The 25,435-nt window shown below is 34.7% G+C and overlaps 1 protein-coding gene across 1 annotated transcript in view; it reads left to right on the top strand.

Annotated features, from left to right (window-relative positions):
* Positions 1–10,633: 10,633 nt before the first annotated feature.
* The window catches only part of LOC136811814 (dynein axonemal heavy chain 3-like), a gene marked incomplete at its 3' end in the record, with an annotated part of 35,636 nt that continues 20,834 nt past the window's right edge, over positions 10,634–25,435 (top strand). The window contains 15 exon segments of the mRNA XM_067068440.1: positions 10,634–10,730; positions 10,911–11,006; positions 12,122–12,390; positions 12,941–13,055; positions 14,190–14,382; positions 14,626–14,701; positions 15,233–15,352; positions 16,422–16,547; positions 17,152–17,347; positions 17,889–17,942; positions 18,519–18,644; positions 22,393–22,529; positions 23,129–23,234; positions 23,932–24,110; positions 24,724–24,908. Of these exon segments, the coding sequence (XP_066924541.1) occupies positions 10,716–10,730; positions 10,911–11,006; positions 12,122–12,390; positions 12,941–13,055; positions 14,190–14,382; positions 14,626–14,701; positions 15,233–15,352; positions 16,422–16,547; positions 17,152–17,347; positions 17,889–17,942; positions 18,519–18,644; positions 22,393–22,529; positions 23,129–23,234; positions 23,932–24,110; positions 24,724–24,908 (1,993 nt within the window).

Here is a 25,435-nt window from a genome sequence, read left to right on the forward strand (position 1 = left end):
AAAATGGACCAAAATTTAGGAAAAGTCTCTCAAAGGGGTACACATTCAAAGATTAGTCTCTGAAAGGGTCCCAAAATCACGAAAATCAAAAATTTCTCTCTCGAAGGGTCATGATTTCCAAATATTTGAAAAATCAAACCAAAATTTGGAAAAAATGGACCAAAATTTAGGAAAAGTCTCTCAAAGGGTCCCAAAATCACCAAAATTTTTTTCTCTCAAAGTCAAAGGGTCGATTTTCGATTTTCGGCTCGGACATACCCGTCACCTCGCAAACCTAGTACACCCGGGTCTTTATTCAAGCTGTGGACAATTGCCCCCTGGACAACTTTCCGCCCAGACAATTGCCCCACCCAGACAATTTCTTACAGTTCTTTCATTTTCAAAGGAAGCAATGTCAATTGAATGATAAAAACCTGTAAAAACCGTTCTTTATTCAATTGACATTGGACTTTGAGGAAGTACACGCTTTTTTTATAAGAATGGATACTCTTAACTTTTTTGGGAAAATCATCCTAAAATATTCTTACAACATTTTTAGGTTAAGATCCTAATTCAGACTAGATTTAACATTTAGTACATACGTCTCAAGCATAAAATGGCATATTTGTGAAAGAAGTGAGCTTTACTTGGGGGTAATTGACAATTTATAATTGAAAATGCTGTTCTAAAAATGACATTCTTAGCTTGAGTAGCAAAATTCCATGATGGCGATCTTCTTTAGCATTATTATTCTTAATTTTTTGACCATTTTCATTATGAAAACCTTCTCAAAGAAAAAAAGTAAAGACGAAAACCAAATTTTTGTTCTTCTTGTATCATGATCACAAGCAAATAGTTAGCTTACATTTACAAGCATGAACATTCTTATAAAGTGTATTCTTATAAGAAAAAGCGTGTAAGCTACAACGTCACAATATGCATTCTACCGGTGTTGTTGAACATACAATGCTCGAAAGCTGACAATAGATAAATTAGAAAATCTTTCTGGAGCATTTCATCTCAAAAACTGCCCGAATGCCTTCAGGGAAAAAATTTATCTTCAATTTAACTAGGTCTTGAAAGTCTGGCGGACAGGAGTTTAAGTCGAGAACCCATGTACTTCTTTGAATTGAAATGATCAACGGTTTTGCAAATGTACTCCAATGAAAAACATGTGATGTTTGACAGCCTTCTACAGCTTTATATGATCATTTATTTCCATTTAGTCCTAAAACATTGCGCACAATACCTCTCTATGGCGATTCAAATTTAAGTTTTGCTCAAAATCATGCCATACTAAAAATCCAATTAAAGAAGATTTCGTCAAAAAAATATTCATAGATTCCTGGAAAGTCATTTTCCTGCATTCAAAAGAAAGAGAAGAGAGAGAGAGAAGTGAACCGCCCTCTGAAACATCCGGAATGGGCCCTATCCCTAGATAGATACCTACCCTAGGATAGGGGAATTACCACGCTTACCAGACACTGCTAACTCTGCCCTCACGACACGACAAAGTTATTGGTGTAGACGATGATACTCGAACTGCACGGGAGGACATACATCTTCGCGGTGTTGAACCCATGAGTATCGTCACCACACCACATGCAATGTCTGGTATACTTCCCATACTCTTTTATTAGACCTGGGAAAAGGTTCATTCACTTGATGCCAAGTTAATCATAGCACCGAGTGAGAATCGAACCCTAGCCTCTCAGACGGGAATCAAAGTTGATAACCGGCATACTACACTACTACGCCATTCAAAAGAAAATAGCATACTGAAATAAAGATTTTTCAATTTGACTAAGTCATGTTTAGCTTCCACGTCTGATTTGCACAAAGTAGCCTTTTTTATATAATAAATTCGAACGCTTTATTCTGTAAATAGACGAATTTTCGCTAAGGAACATTACCTGAAAAACCTTATACCACCGAGGTAAAAACGTATTTTCTAACGAGGTATTAGTTTTTAGAGCTATATCTTTACTTTATCTTTATCTAATAATTATTTTATAAGCCAACACCTTCCCGTCCTTCATATCACTGCCATCAAAACAGCCTAGTGAGTAGATAGCACCGAGTGAGAATCGAACCCTAACCTCTCATACACCAAATAACCAATTTATTTTGGTCCTTGCTCATCTCAAACAAGTTCTTTGATACTTCAGGGTTCGAAACCCTGGGACCAAAAACCGTACCGACAAAGATTGATATAATAATGTCTGTGACGTAACTTTGAATTGAAGTAGCGATTGTTCAGATGACGGCTAATGCACGGCGTTGTAAATAACCGACGTGACGTGATTAATTGTGTCCTTCTCGTACCCTCGTGTCTTTTGTGCGAATTGCTCGTACCCTTAGTATCAGAGGCCGTGTTTTCAAAGTATATATATATACTTCTGACAACCAACTGTAGAAATTTTATTGCGCATGCGTCAATCTAATCACTAAAAGAATCAAAGATGAAGAGGAAATAAAACCATATTAATGTCTAGCAGACTGTATCATTATGCATGATTACTAATAACAAATTTCCCCAGAAAACTGTAAGTTTAATTGAAATAAGTTTTTTTCAAAATAAATTTTCTACATGATTCTATTTCCAGCTGTTTTTAAACTTTTCTGAGACTTTTGAAAATTAGAGAAAAGAGCTTTCTTTATTCAAGAGGAATTTTTCTTTTTGTTTGTAACAACAGTAATTAAATATTTCCCGCTTTCCAAAAGGGAAATATTTATTAAAACGGGCTTTCTCCATAATTTCCCGTGTCAAAACGCCTTCCGTACGCCCTGACTGACGCCCGTTTTTATTTTCACAGCGAAAAATGCATCCAGTGAATTATAAGTAATGCATCATGATTCAAGTCGACTGATAAACTATATATATAATATATGTTACAAGTTCCTTACGGATTCTCAAGCCCAGTTATAATAAAACTATTACATGTTAGTAGCAGACCCGACTGGCAATTGTTATGTAGCAGGTTGAAACATGAGTATTTGCTGCTAGAAAGATGCAGTTTGTTTTCAAGTTAAAATCTTTAAAATAAATCAAACTGTGTGGGTTTCTTTACTTCCAAACAACCTACCAATAGTTTTGGAACACTCCATAATAAAGGGAGATGGCTGTTCTTGTGGATTGACTTTCTGGTTACCCCATATAAACACGATGTGACATGAAAGTGAAGAGACTTGTTGGTTTTTTGATTTGTTGGTTTTTGTTTGATTTCTTGACTCATATATCTCATGGCAAATGGGATAGCAAATGACTTTTCATGTATTGCTTGGCTTTACATATGATACATCTAACTTTGAACCCTCCAGAATGTTGAAAAAAGCATTTTATGATTGTAATTTTCATGGAAATTTTTAATCGACAGATTTGACTTGGCGTCAGTTTTGTTTGGTTGATAAATCTTTAGCTTTACCATGACCGTGGGATGATTTTCAATAAACTTTTGTTGTTATACACAGTTTTGTTTCCTACACATGATGACTCCAGCCATGATTGGTATCAGAATTTTGGAAAAAAAACATCTTACGACGACGAGAAATTGTTGATAGAAATTATATTGACTTATTTTTACAATTTTGGTGGTGTGGGTTTTGTTGTTGTTTACACCGAGGGATCCTGTTAGGGTATCTTGATTGTTGTTTGTTGGAATTGATTACCAAAAAAAAGAGAACCTTTTTTTGATAAATACTTTATTTTTTTCATGAACCGTGTGGATGGTTGACATCTTTCTCTAGTCTTGTAAACCAATGCAGTGTCTGTTTTCAAATCTTGAATTCTCTATACCTACTGAACTGAATTGAAGCTCTGACTAGCTCTGTTTAAAGCTATTTAAATGCTTTAAAACTTTGAGGCATATTCTTTTCTTTGTTGCTATTAAAGATGGATTTTTACTTTGTCCTAATGTAAATTTATTGTAAAGTTTTAGTTTTTGAGTTTAGTTCATCTGCAGTAGTATTTTTTCAGTAATCCTTAAATCTTGTGAATAAAGTAACATTTAACCAGACTTATTGCCCTCATTATATTCAAATTTTTATTTTTTTTAGGACTGATGAGTACATATTTTTAAATACCAAAACAAAGCAAACAACATGCCAGTTCTTTCTGGACAAATATATATGTATACTTTATTATGTGTGCTTTGATTTCTATTTTAATCAACCCTCTCAACTGCTGATCTTTCAACTATCATTTAGGAGTATAGAATGGGCTTTCATAGTACCATTTTCTCTAAGTATTTTTTACCACTTGCGTGGATTAAAATATTATTTTCTCACGATAAAAGCTCACCCTCAATAGGGTGACACGACATTTGTAGAGTTGTTGAACTACTTAAGACTTGGAATTGTAACTTGTAACTCTCACCTTGCTTTCTTTTACTAAGGCTAATTATCCCTTTTTATATAAGTCAATAATGACCTTCATTTTTAAGGAAATATTTAGTCGCAATTTTGCGATTCTTGTTGCCCACTCAATAAGTTTCTAATTTTCTTAAAGGTTTTATTTTTACATAAGTGTTCCCGTTCATACCAGACCCATATTTCATATCAGGACAGTGTCTATCTATTGTTATATCACGCTAATATAAGCAAAAAAATGTTTTTCATTTTCCTTTTCTTTTCTGACCAGTCTTGTTTCTCTGTGAAAAGATTGACGAGTAAGCACTCTTACTTAAAAACAAAAGCTTTAAGAAGGCCCCCCCCCCCAGTCGACCCTCAATTCACGTATTCACACGCGAAAAAACATATTTTCACGTTCACGCACCAATTTTGCTTTTACATCTTTGGTTAAAACCTTATTGGACTAAATATGACCTTTTTATGGTTTCTTTAAGCAGTTTGACATATTCTTATGCCAAACATTTTCGCCAATATGAAGTACTTTGCAGTTTTGTGACCTTATCCTCGATAGCGTCGACCTTTTAAGGCATCTTTTACAGCTATTTGAGCTTTAATAAAGCAGTTAGGAGTTAGGTCTGCCGCGCCAAAGTTACAAAGAACTACCCCTCTGGCGTAGGGTGGGCTTTTGGTGTGGGATTTTCTTCCTCGTAGACCCGTAAGAAGCTTTTGTACTTTTAAATTGAGGTTGGGCCAATCATGGTTTGAGAAGCGTAGATTTCAACATAAGCTTTAAAGAGGTAGGGCGGTAGTAGAACCAGAGGACTACTTTACAGATTTAGGTCTTGGTTTTTTAGAGTTTCCTTATGTTTTAGACAATGATTTGCTTTTCACGTTCATGCTAAAAATCTCGATTCACGAATTCACGGTGGAAAAATCTTATTTTCACGTTCACGCTGATAAATATCTCACTCCATTCATGTATTCACGCCCGCGCTAAAAAAAGTCCAATTCACGTATTCACGTCAGAAAAAAGAGGCTCATTCACGTGTCACACCAGCCCCTGGGGGAGCCCCTTTTAAGTTACTTTATAATTTTAATCGATATTCCTAATTACTATCATTCTTGACTCCTGTCTGGCTGAGAGGCCCGATTTAGATACCTACCGTTACCTGGGTACCCGGGGGGGGGGGCACTCCAGGTAAGTGACCTACCGGACGTGCGGCCCTTAAGGGTAGGTTTTTTGATGGACTTTGGAAAGTGCACTGTAGTAAGGGTTGATTTGTGAGCAAGTGGGAAAAAGAGCACAGTAAGGGTGTAAAATTTGAGAAAATACCAAATTTTGAGGTAAAATTTGCGAGAAATTTCAAAACATTTTGCCCTGAAAAGGGCAAAAAAGTCTGTTTATCGCAACAACTCATGCTAAATCTAAAATCCAATGAGTGTGTTCCATCTTGCTTCATGATAAAATTGTTTCTTTAAACTTATGCTGTTCATTTTTGAAAATGAAAAATAGGGACGGTTCACTCTTCATCCTTGAAAGATAATCTGGAGATATTTTATGAAGAGAAGGAGTATAAAATGTTTGTGGTTTAAAAAAGTCTGGTATCTCGGGGTCTTTTGTCTTCATCATAAAGTATGAAAATGTTATCAAAAGGGACTGAAAAATTGCCCTCACTGATCTGACCCGTACGTCAGTTAGGTACAGTTGCAAGGAAAATTTATTTGAGTTAGCAAGCTATTGCAAAGTTCCCTACTGACATAATCGTTCCGCCTTTCATTTCTCACAATTTTTCTGAAAAAGCAAATCAGACATGATCTGCAACCTCCTCTAAGCCAAACGAAGCCAAACCGTGAAATATATCTACTTTGCCGAGCGTTTTTCTACAAGATCTTGTATTGTATTAAAAAAAAACTTTGTCTTCACAGCTCGAATTTATTTGCACTGTGATGATACTCACGGTACTGTTGTAAGGGTCCGATTTTAGAGACCTGATTTTTGGCCGACGTACGGTCGTTTTCAAAATCGAGTGCCTCCTCCCCCGGGCCTGGGTACCAGAGGCCAGGTTTTAATCAGACAGAGAAAATATTTGATATTTTACTCGAGCTGTGATCTGATACTCACGGTGATTCACTTGGCAAGTGATGCCACTCGGCGGAGTAGGACCCATTCCACTCCGAATGCATTCGTAGGACAAAGATCCTGGATGATTGCCATGGTTACTTTTGTTCTCGATTCGATCGCTTTGAGTGTGCGTTGAATAGTCATGGAGCGTGAGATTTTTCTAGACCCACGCCGTGGACCCTACTTTCCCAGACCGGGTCGAAAAAATGGGCCGAATCAGTACACGATGGTTTCTAGGGAAACTGATAGCGCGGCAATGTGAACCCAAACATGGTGGGGAAGTAGTGTGGGAAATCGAATCGAACACCAAAATCCTTCGAATGACAAATGTGTTTTAAAGATTGCCTTTATGTAGACTGGTAAGAGCTGTGAGTGGTGAGGTGAGTGAACGTGAAGGTGAGTATCATGCTGCCGTTTTAGAGCCAAGGGGGGGGGGGGGTTTTCACTTTTACGGTACGACGGTATTGAGCCTTTTTTTCCCCGGTAAATCGGTATTACCAGAAAAAAACGACGGGATTACGGTATTTCATTTTCAACCGGTATCGGTATTTACGTAATTAGGCTTCTTTTATCGACGGTATTACGGTATTTGACCCAAATTTTTGTCGGTATGACGGTATTCAAGACCCCTGAAAACCCCCCCCCCAGCCAAAGGAGGTATGTAACAATTTTTGAATATTCTGTTTTTGGAATAAATCAAGAAAAACGTGTCAGCAGGATCAATTTTGACCATTTAGTACCAATTTTTACACTAAATATAAAGAATCTAGCAAAGAATCGATTGCCATAAAATTTATTCAGATCTTATTGCTTATTGAAAGTATTTTGATTAATTCATTTTTTGTTCAAAAATGTGCTACTTACATCTTTTTAAGCAAAATTTTGGAAAATCTTTGTTACTTAGAGCTTTTTATTTAAACAGATTTTGTAACTTACCTCCAATTTTTCACTTTCAAAACATTTTTGATTTTTTCATCATTTAAAATGAGAAATTTATGAATTTTTGTAACATACCTCTTTTGGCAAGTCTGAAATAGACATTTTCAATGAAAATTAGTAACACCATCTGATAGAGCAGGTCAAAAAACCATGATTTTTGAAAAAATATATTGTTTGAAAATTTGTAACTTACCTCCTTTGGCTCTGAAACGGCAGCATGGATGTCTTATATCTGGGGACATCATTTTTGTTAAATGTTAGTGAGTGTGCAGATTATCAGGAGCAGGGCCCGTACGCCAGCGGGGGCCAGCTCCCACTATTTTGCAAAGTAAAAATTTTTGGATGATAATTTTATGGATGTCTCTTGAAAATTTCACAAAAATTCATCTATAGACAAAAAAAGTTAGCTATGATTAAAAGGAGTTATTCTTTTGCTTATCATTATTCTCTGCTGGGTTTCCTTTATGAGAACCGGACTTTTACTTACTGTTTTTTTACATACGGGGGAGATAAAGGAAGTTTCCAGGGGGTCGCTAAAATCAAAGCAATGGAAAATTGTTTGGACACGTGCGCATTTGATATACTAAACAACGGTGTACTGTATTGAGGCTCGGAATCTTTGAGTTAGGTGGCAATAACAAATATCTTCAATTCATTTTGCGTTCTCGTTTGGTTATCAGTTTGTTGGCCGTCGGTTGTAAATTTTTTTCGGGTTTTCTTAAATTTGGTCTGTGAGGCAGCCTATAAAATTTTTTTGAGGAAAGGCAACGTTGATGCAAAAAATTCAAGGAATTTAGAGGGGGGTGCCCAGTGCACGAACGCCAAACTTATTTTTCACTTTTCTCACTTACTTTTGGTTTTTACATAAATCCTTTTTGACCATCTTGTAGACAAGCTTGAAGTCATTCTTTCAGTTTGTTTTCACTTTATTTGAAAGCTTTTTCTTGGAATAATAAGTCGTTAAAACGAGCGCTATTCGGATCCAGTATACGAAAACGAGGAACCAGTGTGCAAACGATCATTTGAAAGAAAAAATTAAAGCTCCACTCGCAGGTAATACTTTCAACTCTTCTCCGAGATGATACAGGGGTATTTGAACTTTTCAAAATCACGGACTTTTTCACTAAAAAAGCGTCTTTTTTATAAGAACTTTTTATAAGCGTTTTTACTACTGTAACCTGTTTATTTTTGTAAATATTTTCTTGTTGCCCATTCTTTGTTTTCTTTTTCAAGTTTTGCTCATCGAAAAGCGCAACAATGTAGTGTCTTCTTTTTTAATTGAGATCGCCAGCTGTCACATGTTTTGACGTTGCAATGTCTTCATTTTGAATATGGTGCTTGGATCATCCGCGGACTGGACCCTTTTTTTATATCAACTACTGGTGATATGTTTCTATTGATTTTGAATTAATGAACGAACATGTAACATTGTTTCAATGAAATTTTGTGTAATGGAAGATAACAGGTTTTTCAAAACAAAGAGGAAAGTCATTTTCAGAACTCTTCTTGCACAAATCTTCTTATAATTAAAACATTTCCTCTCGCGATCAGCCATGTTTACAAAAATCCCGAATTTTGTGATTTTTTTACTTGGCCTCATTCAAAATTGGTTTGGTTTTGTTCTAGTGCTCCGTTTATTTTAATTTTTGGACAGATTGCAAGGGATAGTTTGAGGATTCTCCTGCACAAAGGAAAGTCTATAGAAGATTGTTTTTTGGTTACTTTTTTTTCAAATTCAAAGACGTTCGTTTGTGCACTGGGGCTGTTCGTGCACTGGTAACTTGACTCTACCGACTCCCCGACTCAATCTTACTCGATTTTCAAGAGTTGGTCGGGCGACGCGAAACAAAGATATTTGTGATTGCAGCCTTATAAAACTTTGAGCTAGCAATTTTCGAGTAAGTAATTTTCAATAATTTACACTTTCATAACGTCATAATTTTAGGTATATAACCTCAAAAAATGCCAACTCTAAGATTCCGGGCCTCCAATTAATTGCCAAATTGATGAAAAAACAATCCATTATAAATTGACACATTGACACGCCTTTACATCTGCCATCTTGAATAAGTCTATAAGGCAAAAAAGTGAAAGCTAATTAGCAGTGCAGACTGCATTTTTACTTTCATTATCAGTGATTTAATTTTTTTTAAATTTCAAGCCAACGTTCATCTTAGCAGCAGGGTGCTTGTCCATAGCTTACCGGGCTTTCTTTGTGTAAAAAATCTAAACATAATAGAAAACTTTCCTAATCCTCCTAATTTAGATTAAGCAATAAAAAATGAAACTTTTCACTTTTTGGCACCGAAGCTTTAAAATGAAAATATTTATGATCGTAAATTCTTCTTCTATTCAAGGATTTTTTTCAGCATTTGTTGGCAATATAACTCTTGTATCAAATTCTAGCTTTCTCCAGGGAACTGAAGATGAGAAAAAGCATACGCCCTACTACCCCTTTAGGGGAAGATGATGGTCTATTACATATAACTAATTACTCCACACTGCAGTGGATGGAAGTAAAACCAGCAGAAAATTAGATTTTACCTATAAATAAGTTTTTTTCAACTTAGCATGTTAGCGCATTTTCTCGATTTAGCGAGCGATCACCCTGTGAATTCTTCTTTGTGACACGCTATAAAGTATTTGGGTTTTATATTGTTTTATTTTTTAAATATTATGGAGCAGGTAATTTCTAACCCTGAATGGTTTGAGTGATTTAATATATGCAGAACTGAGTCAATATGGACGTTCTCTCTAACAATTATTAGGATCACAGATTGAAACAAAAGTTTTGCAAGGGTGACATTTTTACAGCCAGGCGTTGTGAAAGGCACCAAAAGACCATATGGGTCATGTGAAGTGCAGCAATCTTATTGGTAGAAATTTGATAAACAGTCTGCCGTCGTTTTGTATAAGATTTCTTTCCTACTTTTTAGTGGAAAAGGACCAGGACTTCGGGTAGTTAAAAAATAAGCTTCAGAAAGTTAGGTAGTTTCTTTAAAGAGTCAATTTTCTTTATATTTCATAACCTTGACTTTGTTAGAGACTCCACATTGTTGTTTATGGTTTTTGTTTCCCTGTGAGAGACTTGCAAGGGTGCAAAAAGTGATAGTGCGCACATATCTGTAACTCATTCCCAAATTAATACAAAATTAAAATGATAACAGTCATTCAAATTCACAAATAAATTACCTTTCTTGGTTTTGATGCTTCTTTATAATAATTGAATTTTTATTTAGATTTCAGTTTACACAATACACACACTTGCACTCATTGAAAAAAGGATGTTATGTTAAAATTTGTCTTAAAGTTTGCTAGATAGAATATGGAAAGAGTGAAGGTATGTATATCCTAGAAAAAGCAAAGCAACTAAAGCCAACAAGATTGGCTTTGGTTTTAAAATTCATAAATGTTTTCCTCTCTCTGTCATTTGCTTGGATCATCTTAACACTTGTTTTAACTTTCTTTGTCTTTTATTATAAGTGACCTTTTGATAAATAAGAAAATTTGTAACTTTTAGGAACTTGATCCATCATTGTTCGCCAGCTCCCAAACTAAAGGACTGCCAAATTTACCACCTCTGCCAGCCAACAAAAGTCAATCAGATTTATATCAGGTAACATTAACTTCTAAAAAAATAATACCGGATTTACCACAAAAAAGTTTTGCTCTTTGAAGTATTTTCTCCTGAGTTCTAAGAAATTTAAAAGAACCAACCAACCAATGTAAAAATAATAGATAACCAACTACCTCTAGAAGGCACTTCTCCCAAGAGAACAACCATTGTTTTCCTATTGAAATGAGCACTCTATTAAAAAGCTCTGTGTGCAGTGCGTGTTATGCTTTTAGCTAGATTTTGACACACTTTTTGACATCCACTGAATTGATAGAAAATTGAATTGTTATTTACTGCAAATTTTGGAATTTTTTTCAAAAGATAAAGGTACCAATCTTTAGACAAATTGACTACGGATCGGCCTGATACCACCTAATCTTCATCTGGATAAATAAACGCTCATAAAATGCTGTTATCTGAAAAATATATGTGTGATTTGAAGTGCGATATCTCACGAATGAAACGTGCATGAAAGTTGCCTGATACAAAATAAACAGATAAATGTTTATAGAACAATAATATCTAATTAAAAAATTCCTTCATCGATTCCTTCTGTGAGACTGCCTATAGGAAAATACACTTTTTTTAACCCAAATTTTGGAAAAATATACATCACGTGATCGATTCTGTCCAATAGAAGGTTGCAAATGAAGCAAGTTTTTATTTAATTGCACTTTTTACGATGCAAAATGTCATTAATATTTTTACAACCGTAACACAGATGTTTTTTGAGAATCAAGGCAAGTTGGTTATCTATTATTTTTACATCGTTGAACCAACCTTTTTCTGTTACAAGAAAAAAGACAAACTTAAAAATTTTCTTTGGTCAATTATTGATAAATAGTACAATAGTAAATAGTACATTAGATCAAAAGTTATGCTTAAGTGAATGTAAAATTTTACTCATAAAAGAGCTCGAAAAACATGACATATCAACTTAGTTGGTCTATAACAAATGAAGAACAGTGGTTATCCCTTTAATGATAATACATAACAAATAATATTTTGCGCTATGTACAGCAACCAAACTGAGCCTTATTTTCAATTGTGCACGCATATAACAAAATATAATTGTGGACCACTTCATCATTAGAATTGAAATCATTCTTTTTTAGATTGTCAATCGTCATGGCCAATACCCACCCTTAATGAAAACAACTTCTTGGACAAAAGCTGCACCCTATAAAGAAACACCTTATCATCGCACTCCTTGTGAATCGATTGCAAATAATTATTCACCTGCTGCTCAAAAATTAAAGATAAACAATTTAAATAAAAAGAAAAGACCTCCAACAGACGTCAATGGAAATTTGGAAACACGACCATCTCCAAAGAAAAAAGCAACTTCTGGTAGTCGAAGGCTGGATAAAAATCCTCCTGAAAAGTTAGTATTAGAATAAAATTAACATCTATAGTAATTATATTGATTTCTTGTCGTTTTAGAAAAACAAAATCAAACTTGGATTGCGTTTTATTTTTTGAAGTTACTTTAACAGCAGCGCTAAATGACATCACAATGTCAGCATTGACTCATTCTTATTTTTTAGATAATTAGTTTTATCCTCCACCTCTAAGCAAAAGACACTGTCAGTTATTTTTAGTGAACACAAAAGAAGTTTTCTTCTGAATAAAATAAATTAAAGCTAAATAAATAATCGAAGTTTTCTCTTTTTAAATGAACGAAAAAGGAGAAAAATATAAAAGAGTAATAAATGAATTCGAATGTTCTTGTAATTAAAAAGAAAACAAGAAATCGACATGTATAGTTGAGAAAGTGAAACATCGACATCGAAGTTTTTTGAAAATGGAAAGAGACTAAAGAAATGAAAGAGGGAACAGATTCTGCTGAAGAGTGAATAAAACATATATTCAACGCCAAATAATCAGATATCTGGATACATTTGCTTTAATCTACATACTATACTATATTTCAGGTTACCAATTATTCCAAGTAGGCCATTGACTCCAAGAGAACAACTCTCAATCATCACCACAGTCGAAAAGAATGAAACTTCCCATCATAAAGATCCAACAACACAAGACCTGGAGGTTTTTATTAATTGTATTCATTTTCTACCCCAAAGTTTGCTTATTAGCCCAATAGAATCATGCGGGCTCAACACAAAGGGCTTATTCAATGACCACATGTGAAAATAAGGAAAAAAATATTCTGCATTATTATTTTAAAACCTGAACTCAATTTGATTTGGTTTTTGTGAGTTAAGCTTTTTTGAGGAACAAGCTTTTTCAAATTAAATATATACACAGATGAAAGCTAATTTAGATAAAACTTAATTCCTTTGTATGTAAATGTACTTAACATATCATAGTGTGCACCCCCCCCCAGAATAGTGGGGGGGCTTTTGCTGATTTGGGTCGTAATTTTTCAGGTGGGATTTGGGGTTTTCCAGGTTTTAGGTGGGAGAAACAAGTTAAGGTGGGAGTTAATTTCTTTAGGTGGGACTTTGGGTGTTTTGGAAAAAGTTAAAGTAAAATTTTATTTAACTAATTTTAGATAGATAAAGCTGCTTTTATTTTGCATAAGCTGAGAGCCTTAATATATGTAATATATTGCATCTTCATATTACGGTAAAGAAATTTTGTTTTGTTCCTCGAATTAGTTTTTTTTTTTTTTTTTTAGCTGGGATCTGGGAGTCTGGGCTGAAGGTGGGAATTTTAGGATAAGGTGGGACCTGAATTTTCAGGTGGGACCTGGAACCCCCTTGCACACTATGCATATTAATATAATAATGATACAATAGAATAATAATAATAATACAATATTGTTGTAACTACATAATACAATAAATACCAGTTTGCAAGGGCTACTGAGAAATATTGTTTGAGGTCAAGTAAAGACCGAGCTTGCAAGGTTGTTGCGTTGACCGAGCGCAATATTTCACAGTACAGCCCGAAAAGAACCAATTGCAAGTAACCATTAACAACATATAATATAATATAAACACAGAGCCACATTGAATATATTATACACCAGGTACTGGCTGTAGTTAAGTAATTAAAGTTTTGAACTACAGTTAAACTCAAAACATTTATTTATAGCAGTTAATTATTTTTATAATTGTGATATATGATGATTGGGATATAATTTTTGTTTCGTTTCAATTTCATTCTCGATTACCGCATAGATCAGCAGATCAACTAATGGTAAAATTCTTTTTTTAGCGATATTATTATTACATTCTTCATGGTATAAATGATGGAGATATTGTGGAACAAGATCCATTGTTGATCGATCGAATTCTTGATCAGAAATTATCAATGCAGAAATATGAACAGGTGTTCCCATTCAAACTAATTTCACGTTTGAGAAATGAAGTCAATGAGGATCATCACCTCAGTTTGCGGAAAGCTATAGGTAAGCCCTCGGTTGAAAAATTTTGATAAATTTAGCTAGGTTTCTCCCCAAACAAAGATTTTTTACTGATTTATCCTTATCAGTTTGAGTCAAGCAAAAATTGGTATTTCTTTTTTTTTTAAACCACACAATACTCGATATCAATGGCATATGATAAGTCATGAAGCAGTATAAGAGACTGTGTATAAATTATAATTCTGTTTGTTTTAGTTCTGTTATCCTTATTTTTGGATTTTTCTTCAGTCGATTACATTTTAAAAGACAAATCTGAGAGAGCACGTTTGTTTATTTTGGCTACACCCAAACCATACATATCCAGGTGAGTCGTCACAGCTTCAATGATAAGTGTTTAAAAAATCACACAAACTAATAAACATCCTACATCCCCATCATGATTGAATAAATTATCAAAAATCTGTTCAGAGTGTGAAATTTTTAAGGAGAAACTTATACTTAACTTTTCAAGGAAAGATCAAGAGGAGGATGAGACTTGTTTTTGAATGAAATTAGGAGGTTGGCTTTTAAAGGTAGAATCAACAATAATTTATAGTCAAAATATGTATCATATCTCAAAATTTTGTATTTATTTAGAAAATATCAATTAAAAAGCAGAATTTTACACTCATTTACCATACAAATTTGAAGCATTTTGCATTATTTAAATAGTGCAGGTTCACAAGATTCATCCCATCAAGAAACTATCTTGGACTATTTTTGTCATCTAAAGTCAAAACTTTAAAACAAAACGAGAATCTTTTAAAAATAATTAATTCTTTCGCTTTTCTGATGAAGGCTAGTTATAGTCAGGCCTTTTGCGCTTCTTTGGACATTTCTTTATTTTCTCATTTAGATGTTTGAGGGCTCCAGTTCCATGGAGTCACACCTTCAAATCATCCAAAGAACACATCGAAAAACATTTGTTTATAACAAACCCCTTGATGAATAGCCTACAAAACTTGTGGCATGAAAGGTATATATAATATCCAAGCAGGTGCCAGAAGGTTTGATTTTAGTTGTAGGAAACCCTTAGGAACCGTGGCATTTTCCGTATAACACAACCACATATGTGGTTATGTCTTTTTTGAGAGGGAAACTTCAAATAGGGCCTGGCAAAACTTTTTATGACTAAAAGAGTAAAAAATATAGATTTTTCAAAAGTCGATTTCAATGGAAACGGTTGATGGAATCGATTAAAGCATAAAGTTCTGAGCAAAAAAGTATATTACAACAGGTCGCGTACCAAAACACAACAAGATATACCTCTTTAATACGGACCTCTATAACAGGAACATGATGAAGATATGAATTGACAGTATAAAATGGTCTTTGAGTTCTTCAAGCATTTTTACGAAAAATTTCTTGTCAATTTCTACTTAAAATAAGACCTTTAAAATTATTCAATCTTGTAACTATATCGTGCGGCCACCTCCTTAGTTTTGCTTTTTTGTCTATGAGTATGGTCCCTCATCTCGCTTATTTAGACAAATAAATCATTTACTTACTTACTTACTTACTACTTACTTACTTCAACACGCGTTTTAAAGATAATGAGTATATCATGTCGTAAATATAACACATATATGTGGTCACAGGTGTTATATGTATGTTTTTTTCTTTTTCGGTATCCGGAGATTTTGCAACTCCCGACTCGCAACTCCCCAAATCACGACTAGCAACTCCCCAACTCGCAACTAGCAACTCCCCAACTCACGACTACCAATTCCCCAACTCACGACTACCAACTCCCCAACTCACGACTACCAACTCCCCAAATCACGACTATAATCCTTCCCTAACTCCCATTTTATGCATTTTGTAAGATATAGTACTGATAATAGTATGGTTAATACTTATCATATAAATATGGTAAAAGTTTTTCTCCAGAATCTCCTCTGACTCGATATAATTTTCTTATTCCTTTAGCTTTCAAGTAAAAAACTTCTCAAGACTCAAATTAGTCTTCCCCATGGAAGTGTTACAGTTATACACAAAGAGTTCGTAATTTTTTTTTTATTTAGTTGTTACCTTTTCAATTTTAGATTTTCGTCTTGTCGTTTTGTCGACATGAACAAACTATACAACGCAGGATTACCGTTCACATTGAAAGGCTTTCTTGAGGTTGTTAACAAGTTGTGTCTGGAAGGAATTCAACACCTCAAGACCATGTAAATATTTTGTTTTTGTAAATTCCATTTTGGTTTTTTGTAGTCTAACATGCTAGACAACTAATTCAGACATGGAAGGGATAGTCGAAGTCTATACATAAGGATTAACATAATGATTATCATCTTGTTACGGATATCCTATTTTCATATAACATCTGTCGTCGCTGTAGAATAAGAAAGCCGTATCTCTATTTTCATAATTTTCAGAAAGGTCCAAAAACTACAAAGCTGTGAGTCTATTTCTCGGAGTTACGGCTTTCTTCTTCTAAAAATGTATTCTTGATGCATCGAGACAGCCTTTTTTAGAAAAAGAAAGAAAAAGAAACCCCAGCCATAAAAACATGGAAATATCAATCCCCATCGATCTGTCATTTTTACCTATACTGGCCTAAATCCCAGGTGTATAATATTGTATTACACGGATGATTAATGACTCCAGGATAGGGTTTTTGGTAAAGAAAGATACTTTGATGATTTTCTCAGATTCCTTTGTGGGTGATAAGGCTGATTTGATGGGCTTGAGCCAAGCTTTATGTTCCTATATTCTTTCTCGATTCTTCAAAATAAAGTTGTTTGACTGATCTTAAATGAATTCTAATTATAGGTGGATTCCTGCTTGCTCTCAATTATTTCGTGATATGGCGAACGTGTGGGAACATCTCATCCCAAAAGTTGAAGGTGATAGCACTGATTTGATCCAAGAGTTTTTCTCAGCTGTGTCAACTGTTATGTCCAATCAATTACGTGGCATGGTCTTCAAATCACTGGAAGATTTCCTTAGATTTTTCGAACATTTTAAAGTAAGATCTCATTGATTATTATACTCTTTCTGCCTCACTTTGAAAACTAGGGAAGGCGACTTTGAAGTTATTTTTAGATGAAGGAATCTTTTTCTTACTGTTTGTTCAAAACTTATTTTCTAATTCTGCCGAACTGAAGAGAAATTTTATTTGGCCTGTGGTGTTGAAAGAAAAAGAATTAGCTCCAAAGTAATTGTTGTTCGGTTTATGTTAGCAGCAAGTGTCTGATAAGAGGAGGGTGCGACGACTGAGTGGTCAGGGCTTGAAACCATAGGCTCCTCTTTCGAATCCCCGCTCTTTCCAATGTTCCATTCAGTTCACAGATAACCGAGCCGGCTGACTGTTGACCCTGTGAAAACAATTAAAAGTTTTTTTTGGGAAAATTTGAGCCAAAAATCCCCTAAAAATGGGATTTTTTCTATTTTCTTTTACTACATTATCCTTCAGGTAGGTCCTTCAGCATGTACCTTGTTGTTTAAAGTTTTAGTTACATCCTCTCCAACTAACTATTTGAAATATTGTTGAATGATTTAATTTTTAGGATGGAAATGACTACAAAGAACCATACGATCCAATGCAATACGTCACCCCACAGGTAATGTTACAGCAGTCTTTCAAAAAAATATTTTTACATTTAAAGTCTTACAGAACCAGAGATTATGTAAGGTATTTTCGGCTCTTCAATCAAGAAAATAATTTGTCCTGTCATGTTGAGGGCTGTCTTGGAAGAACACAACCCCCTGAATTTTTCCAGCAATTTTAAAGACTATTTTGTGCTAATGTTTTCGGTACCCCCTCGGATTTTCACTGGAGATTCAGAGATTTCACCTGGGTTTTTATGGTGCAGTTCTCATTATTTATTTCTCAAGCTCTTAGTAGTAAGTAAGTATAAGTCTGCGACCGCAGTCGGATGCGACCCGAAGGCTCCTCTTTCGACTCTTTCGGGCGCCACTCTTTCTCCCTGGATTGCTCCACTTACCCTCGATCCTTCTCTTAATTGCTGAGCATCAAGCGCAGAGAGGCACCGAGTACCATTTGGAAATCTTTGGTATGACCCGGCTTGGGGTTGAACCCACAACCTTGCGAACCGTAGCCGGATGCTCTACCACTGCACTACGGTCGGTAAGCTCTCACGAAGCCATCCTGTAAAGCATAATCATTTTTCTTTTAGATTCTTCAAATGAATGTGTTCACGCGAGATCGTCAGATTGTTTGTGATCCAAGGATGGCCGATATTGAAGACACCATTGTTCAATTCTTCAATCAGATAGTCAACAGTGCTGAAGAAATACCCAGGGTTTGTCATTTTGTAATTTTTTGATACTACACCTTTAGCCTGTATCAAACTCTCCTTCACAGGAAACACGAACGCGATGTACGGTTTAACAGATTAGGCATCATTTTTCGTGTCTAATACACATTTTCTCGTAAGTCTCTTGCTGCCTCTGTGTTGGAGTGATATTCTATTTTTAGCATGCAAACTCCTTCAAATAAAGCTACTAAAGAGCTGGCACTAGTGAGACACAGAATGCGAGACACAGAATGCGAGACACAGAATCCCTCTAATCGAAACAGACCGGCACACGGCAATAGTTTTCGAAAAAGTAAAATCAACTTTGTTAGGGGTGGATCAAGCTAGATACACCTTAACCCAATGCAGTATCTGGGTTGATTTCGCTTTATATGGTAATAGCTCAAACTCTTTTTTGGACCTACCCCGGTGGGGTGGAGGTCCTATAAATTAACCTTTGTCCGCCGTTCGTTCGTTATTAGGCTTTCCTCGTGATTGGCTCATTAGTTTTTTCTGATTTTTTGCACAAAGATGTGTAACTATAAACCCTTGAATGTGACGGAGCCCGATTTTTGAAAAAAAAAATTTTGGGCAAATTTGGGCCAAAAAACGGCTAAAAAACGGGTTTTTGGACTTTGTGAAAAATTGGATCATTAACTTTTCAGTTTTTTGCATGAAAGACCATCATAGGTAAAAGATGGCTGAAGTAGATTTTTTCAAAAAAATTTTTGTTGGCTCAAAATACGCATGTTTATCTATAAGAATCACTATTAATAAGCATACATCAATGTTTTTAGCCAAATTACTCAATTTTTTGATGAGATAGATGTTTTTTTGCTCACAAAGTCTTGAATATGAAAGAATATTTCAAGAGCATGAAATTTTGGTTTCTAAACGTTTTTTTATAAGAAACAAAGTAAACGACTAATTTTAATAGATCGTCACTATTTGTGTTCTGAATGATTGTTTAATGGTCACGCTCACGTAGATATCAATTATATATGTGTTAAATGCATATACAGGTAGGTCCATAAAAGTATCACTTGTTAAGTCTTCATTCAAAAACGATATCAAAATAAAAGGAACGCACGAGGAACGTTATTAAAATTTCTTTGACACTTGGTTATCAAATATTCATTCTTGAATCTTCGGTAGATTGGTTTTTTAGTTAAACAATAAATAGTCATAGTTTCATCATTTGAATGAAACCTGCCGACCCAACAAATTTTATTGCCATTTTAAAGAAGATTTTTTTTCCTTCAAAAACGTAAAACAATAAAAAATCAAAACTCTTATCTTGTTTGTCTCAAGCATAAGAATCGTAAATTCCCTGCTAGCACTTCTGTTATTTGTTCAAAATTACCTAAATGTAAACAAACTCTTAACCCTTCCATGGACGAAAATTTCATAAATCGCCAAAATAAAAAAAAATTGCGACCGACCAACCCACCTCCAAAATCTAGGGTCGGGTGACGGCAAACCAACAATTTTTTAAGCCCAGCCCCACAGGTATCATTATATAAAACCATGGTTTCTGCCTACTTTTTCAGTCCCCCTTAAAATGCAATTTTGCCCTTAAAGAAAACTCCCCCCTTAAATCGAACAAAAATTACCGGTACCCCTTGTTAGAATGTCCCCCCTTAAAATGAAAAAAAAAAGAGGAATCCCCCCTCAGATTTTTATTTTTAGACTTTGACAATAACAAAGTACAACGATTGGTTTGATATCAATGCCATCAACATTATATTAGATACATAATGATATCCAACTAAATAAAATTCAGTAAAAAGAAATCATTGAAAATAAACTGGATCCTATAATCAAATGATACAAATAAAACTTTTTATGAATAAAACCAAACAAAAGATGCAGTACCTGGTACAACAGTTGTGTTTTGTTCATATCTTAGGCCTTGTGAATTATCTTTATCATTAGATTTGAACTGGGAATGTTTTCTGATTGTAGTCCTAGTTAAAGTTAGGTCGAGTAAGTGGTCTTCCCAAGTAGAGAATTTAGGCAGTATAACACAAGTAAGATTTCATGCTTATGACATTGATTTTGGATGTGACAGAGCTGAAAATGTCAAAGATCATTGATGTCGACCAACTATTTCAAGAAAATCTTTGTACCCTTCAGCAAACAATTTTTACAATAGATAGAGAGAGAGAGAAGTGAGTATGCAGATTCATGGGACCCGGCGAGCCATTTGAGTGGGGAGGGGCAAGATTTAGGATAAAAATGTCGCCCACCATGGTTGGGCGACGAAGAAAATTTTTCACTTTTTACACCCTCAAAACAGCTTAAAACGTTATCTAATTGAGGAGAATAATAGTTTTTATGGTTTGATTTGGTCTGTTAAAGGTCATTCTAATGTACATAACTTTCAATATAGCATGGTCTGCAAAATAGTGGGTATGAGATTGTGAGCACGAAAACGGGATAGAAGATATTATTAGACAAAGAAAATTATTATCAATAAAACCAAATATTTTAGTCCCCCCTTTTTTCTTATTTTGATAGATTCTTCCAGCCCTTGATAAAGAATCCCCCCTTATTTAAAAAAAATGACAAAAATCCCCCCTTTTTTAAAAGGCAATTTTTTTGACCCCCCCTTATTTTAAGGGGGGGGGCAGAAACCATGAAAACACAGTGCTTTTTCCAAGCCACAGTAGGTGAAGCAAGATGATGCTCCTTGATACTCTGCTCCTATCTTTGGTGAAAGCAGGCCATGGTGGAAACCTTGATTCTATTGTTAAACTATTTTGACATTTGCTTTATTTAGCATAGTTTCCTGGGTAGTTCACATCCCTTATATATTCATCCCCCTTAAAGACCAAACCAAGCTATATATAAATTTCTCAGACCCCCCTTGATAACCGAGGTCGTGAACCCTAAAAATTCTAAGGCGTGGTTACATTACATTAATTTATTTCAAAATTTCTGAAATTTTTTAATCAAGTCTTTATGATTAAAAAATTTACAAGTGTAACAGTCGTCTTTTAAAGAAAATAAAGACCTATAAATTCTTGAAAAAGAAATCATTTCTTGCGATTCTTTACCATTTTTTTGGTAAAGAGTTTAAAGTTTTTTTCTTCACTTCTCTCGAGATCAAAGGCACCGACATGATAGTTCTGTACATTTTTTCGATGAATGGATTTTCTAGCGTTTGGAATTTTTAAACCGTAGTATGGCTAATATGAGATAGGGGTGAAAGATAGGATAAGAGAAAGATTTTGCATGATGGATGGATATCAGCCACGAGTTTCTGTGTTCATCATGAGATATAGAATTCTTCTTTTCTTAGCACTTAGAATTAGCACAATACGTGCCGCAGCCTTCCTCCTTTCACTCATGTCGTTTGTTGAGTGAGAAAATAAGCTGAGAAAAAACGTTTGAAGATTTGATACAACATACAAAAATTTCGAAAAGACTTTAAAGAAAATAGTTAATTTCTTTAATGTATTTTTGATTAAAAAATTTCAAAAATTTTAAAGATATTAATGTAGTGTAACCACGGCTAAAAAGTTTGAACTCCCCCCTATATAGCTAACCCCCCCCCCCACTAAAGGCCAAACCCTCTATTAATTGAGGCTTTTTCGAACCCCAACCCTTACAGGGTTGTCTGAGAATTTGAAGAAGAGAAAACTCAATGGAGGGAGGGAGAAGTTCCATCTTATGTTTTATACATTATCTGTGATTTATACAGGGGGGAAGTTCCATCTTATGTTTTATACATTATCTGTGATTTATACAGGTGGAAACGGTACTGTTTCCTGACTTGAAAGAAAAGAACCTCTATCTTCGTGCTGTCGATGTCAACGAGAAATTAGTTCAAGATCTGATCAAGAGGGCACTGGAAATCTTTAAAGCAAATACTGTTGGACCTCAAAAGTAAGTCTGTCTCGTAACAAACCAAAAATTTATATTTTAACATTTTGTCAGTTTTATCAGGTTTTATCTATATGCATTTGAGTTATAATTCGAACACACAAGGGGAGCAAAAAAATAATTTGTTTGAGTTAAGGAAATCCCGAGTTGAAAGAGACTACACTGTTATTGCTATCATATGTATATACCTTAAGTGGATAAATTTTGGTGTGGACTTAATTTGGCGATTGGCCAAAATGCAATTTTTGGCGGGGATTTAATTTGGCGATAGATCAATTTTGTAACATTTGGCGGGGATTTAATTTGGCGAATTGAAAATTTTGTCACATTGAAATGGGTGAAAATTACTCAAAATATACTAAAAAGTTGTGATTTTTCACATAATTCTCTGTTTGTTATATTTGGCGGGGATTTAATTTGGCGAATTTTGGCCAAATTCGCCAAATTCGCCAAATTTAATCCCCGCCAAAATTTATCCAAATAAGTATTGATATATAAATAACCCAAATTGATAAAAACAATGATTTTACTTTATATAAAAACTGTTTCGCTTATTTTGGGCACACTGTATATTTTAGATTTCATTCTTTTTTCGTTTTTAGATACATTGACACTTACAAGTCATATCAAGACCTTTTGAATGGAAAAGCTGACACCAGTGTGATGAAATTTCTCTCAGAACAACATTTCCTCGAAGCTTTTGGAAAGGTTTGCTCTCATGATTTACTCAATACATTTGAGTCCCTTCTTAATTAGAACCTCTATAACTCGAACACTCCTTAACTCGAAAATGTTTTTTAGTCCCTTCAATTAACAATGCCTTATAAACCTTTACTCAATAATTCGGTATTTCCATAACTGGAACAAATTTCAATTCCCCGTGCGTGTTCGAGTTATGGAGACTCCACTGTATAGCATCGCTTGTAACTTGATACGGATATTAAATTGCCCTTAAGACTTTGAAGAGACTTAGCTCAACTTTGCCTCTGTCTAATTTAGTAAAAAACGAGTAAAAAGTTATAAATATTTAGTCTGTAGATCTTTCAGCGTCTTTTATGGCGTTCTATAAGGTCGAACCTTCATTCTTTCAAACTAGCTGGACGTTCTACGTATACTATTTGTTTTGATTTTACATAATCTTCTATTTAACTCGAAACCTTCTAGGGTTAATCAGATAGTTTGATAATGTCCTCAGCAAAGCCTCCTAACCTTTTAACTTAACTATTTTCGCCCAGACATTTCGGAATCTCTAAAAATGGTTCTACATAATTTTTTCATTGGAATTCTAATCTTGTTCTAACCTTTGATTTGGTTATCTCAATTTTTTTTGAAAATAGTTATTGGCTACATGATGGCCATTTCATACCATCTATGATTATCCCTTTAAAAAAAATTGTCTTTACAGAACATCAAGAAATACCAAGAACTCGGTCTGAAAATCACTGGCCTGATTCGCATCATTCCAGTCGGCATGTTTTGCTTAGATTGCACCCAACTCAATGAAGATTTAGCGAAACGATGTCAGAGTCTGGCCAATAAATTGATCAACTTTATCGTCGATCAGAATCGCGAGATCAATAAAAAGTTCGTCAACTCTTTATTTTTTTGTAGTCATAAAGTATAGGTTTGTTCATCGTGTACAGACTCTTTAAAAACAACCTTTATAAACATAGGCAAAGATAAAAATAATTATCTATTTAAAGTATGCCTAATTTTGACCCTGCCATCTAATATAAAAATCGATGAAGTCCTTGATTTAACTTACTCTCTTCATAGAATTGAAACTAATCTGTTGCCCCTAATTATGCGAAATCCAATTCTCCCCACAATTAAGTGTTCCAAGCACTGACCTTTTAATAAAACCTGGACCAAGCTATACCCACCATCTTTGATCGGAGTTTTTTTTTAAGTTGGGCCCGCAAAAGGGTGCCATTGCAGTGTTAACAATTAACATAAAACGGCGCTACATCATCACAAGTATTCAAAGAAAAGTAGATCTAGCGCTCGTGATGAATTATACCGCCATTGAAGTAGTGCTACCATAAGGGTACCACTGTCATAAAAACACCGATCAAAAGATTTTGCTTGGCTGGAATTGAGAAATATTGTCTCCAGAGTCTATATGAAGACCTTGGAAGTGGTTCCAAGCTCCCTGGAATTCAGACAATTTATTGTATGATGTACTTTCCTTGTTCAGTATTTGTCGAAGCTATGACAACATTTCGGATCGCTGCCAAGAGATGCCAGATACAACAAAAGAGATTGTTGAATTGACAAAGTATCTTAGTGATGCAAGTTCAGTACAAGTGGTCACTCTACAACAACAAGTTAATGAGGCTGGTGAACGATTGAAGTTCTTGTTAAATTTCGCTAATCTTCCAGGTACATTATATAACTTTCCTTCATTAGACCATAGTCCGTATAAAAGAACCCGGTCTGGAAGCCTTTTGTTTCTTTCCATTTATTTGAACTTGCGTTTGATAAATTAGTTTATTTTGCTCGCTTTTTGATCATGTGATTAAATCTTAAACTAATCCCAAGAAGAATATCGATTTTTATCTTTTGATATTAACAAACGAAAAAGTTAACAAAAAGTTAAAAAAATTAAGCTTCTAGACCAGAGTTTTTTTATACGGACTATGATGTCCCTATGATTGACATACAGTAGCGAATTTACGTATCTACCCAATGTTCCAAGTTATTCCGTCTCAGACAGATTTCCGTTTCAACGAGGTACAAAAGTGGCTTTTCAATCTCCATATTCAAAACAATCCTGTAAAATTTGAAGAATCTTGCCAAACTTGTCGTATGAAGTCCATTTTTGTCTGAGACAAAAACTTTGCACTGTTATCGTTTTGAGGAAGTTTTTTGGAACAACCTGCAAATTTGTTGTCGTATAATTCATCACT

This window comes from Clytia hemisphaerica, unplaced genomic scaffold (genome assembly GCF_902728285.1).
Source record: "Clytia hemisphaerica strain Z4C2 unplaced genomic scaffold, Clytia hemisphaerica genome assembly, whole genome shotgun sequence".
NCBI classification, from domain to species: Eukaryota; Metazoa; Cnidaria; class Hydrozoa; order Leptothecata; family Clytiidae; genus Clytia; species Clytia hemisphaerica.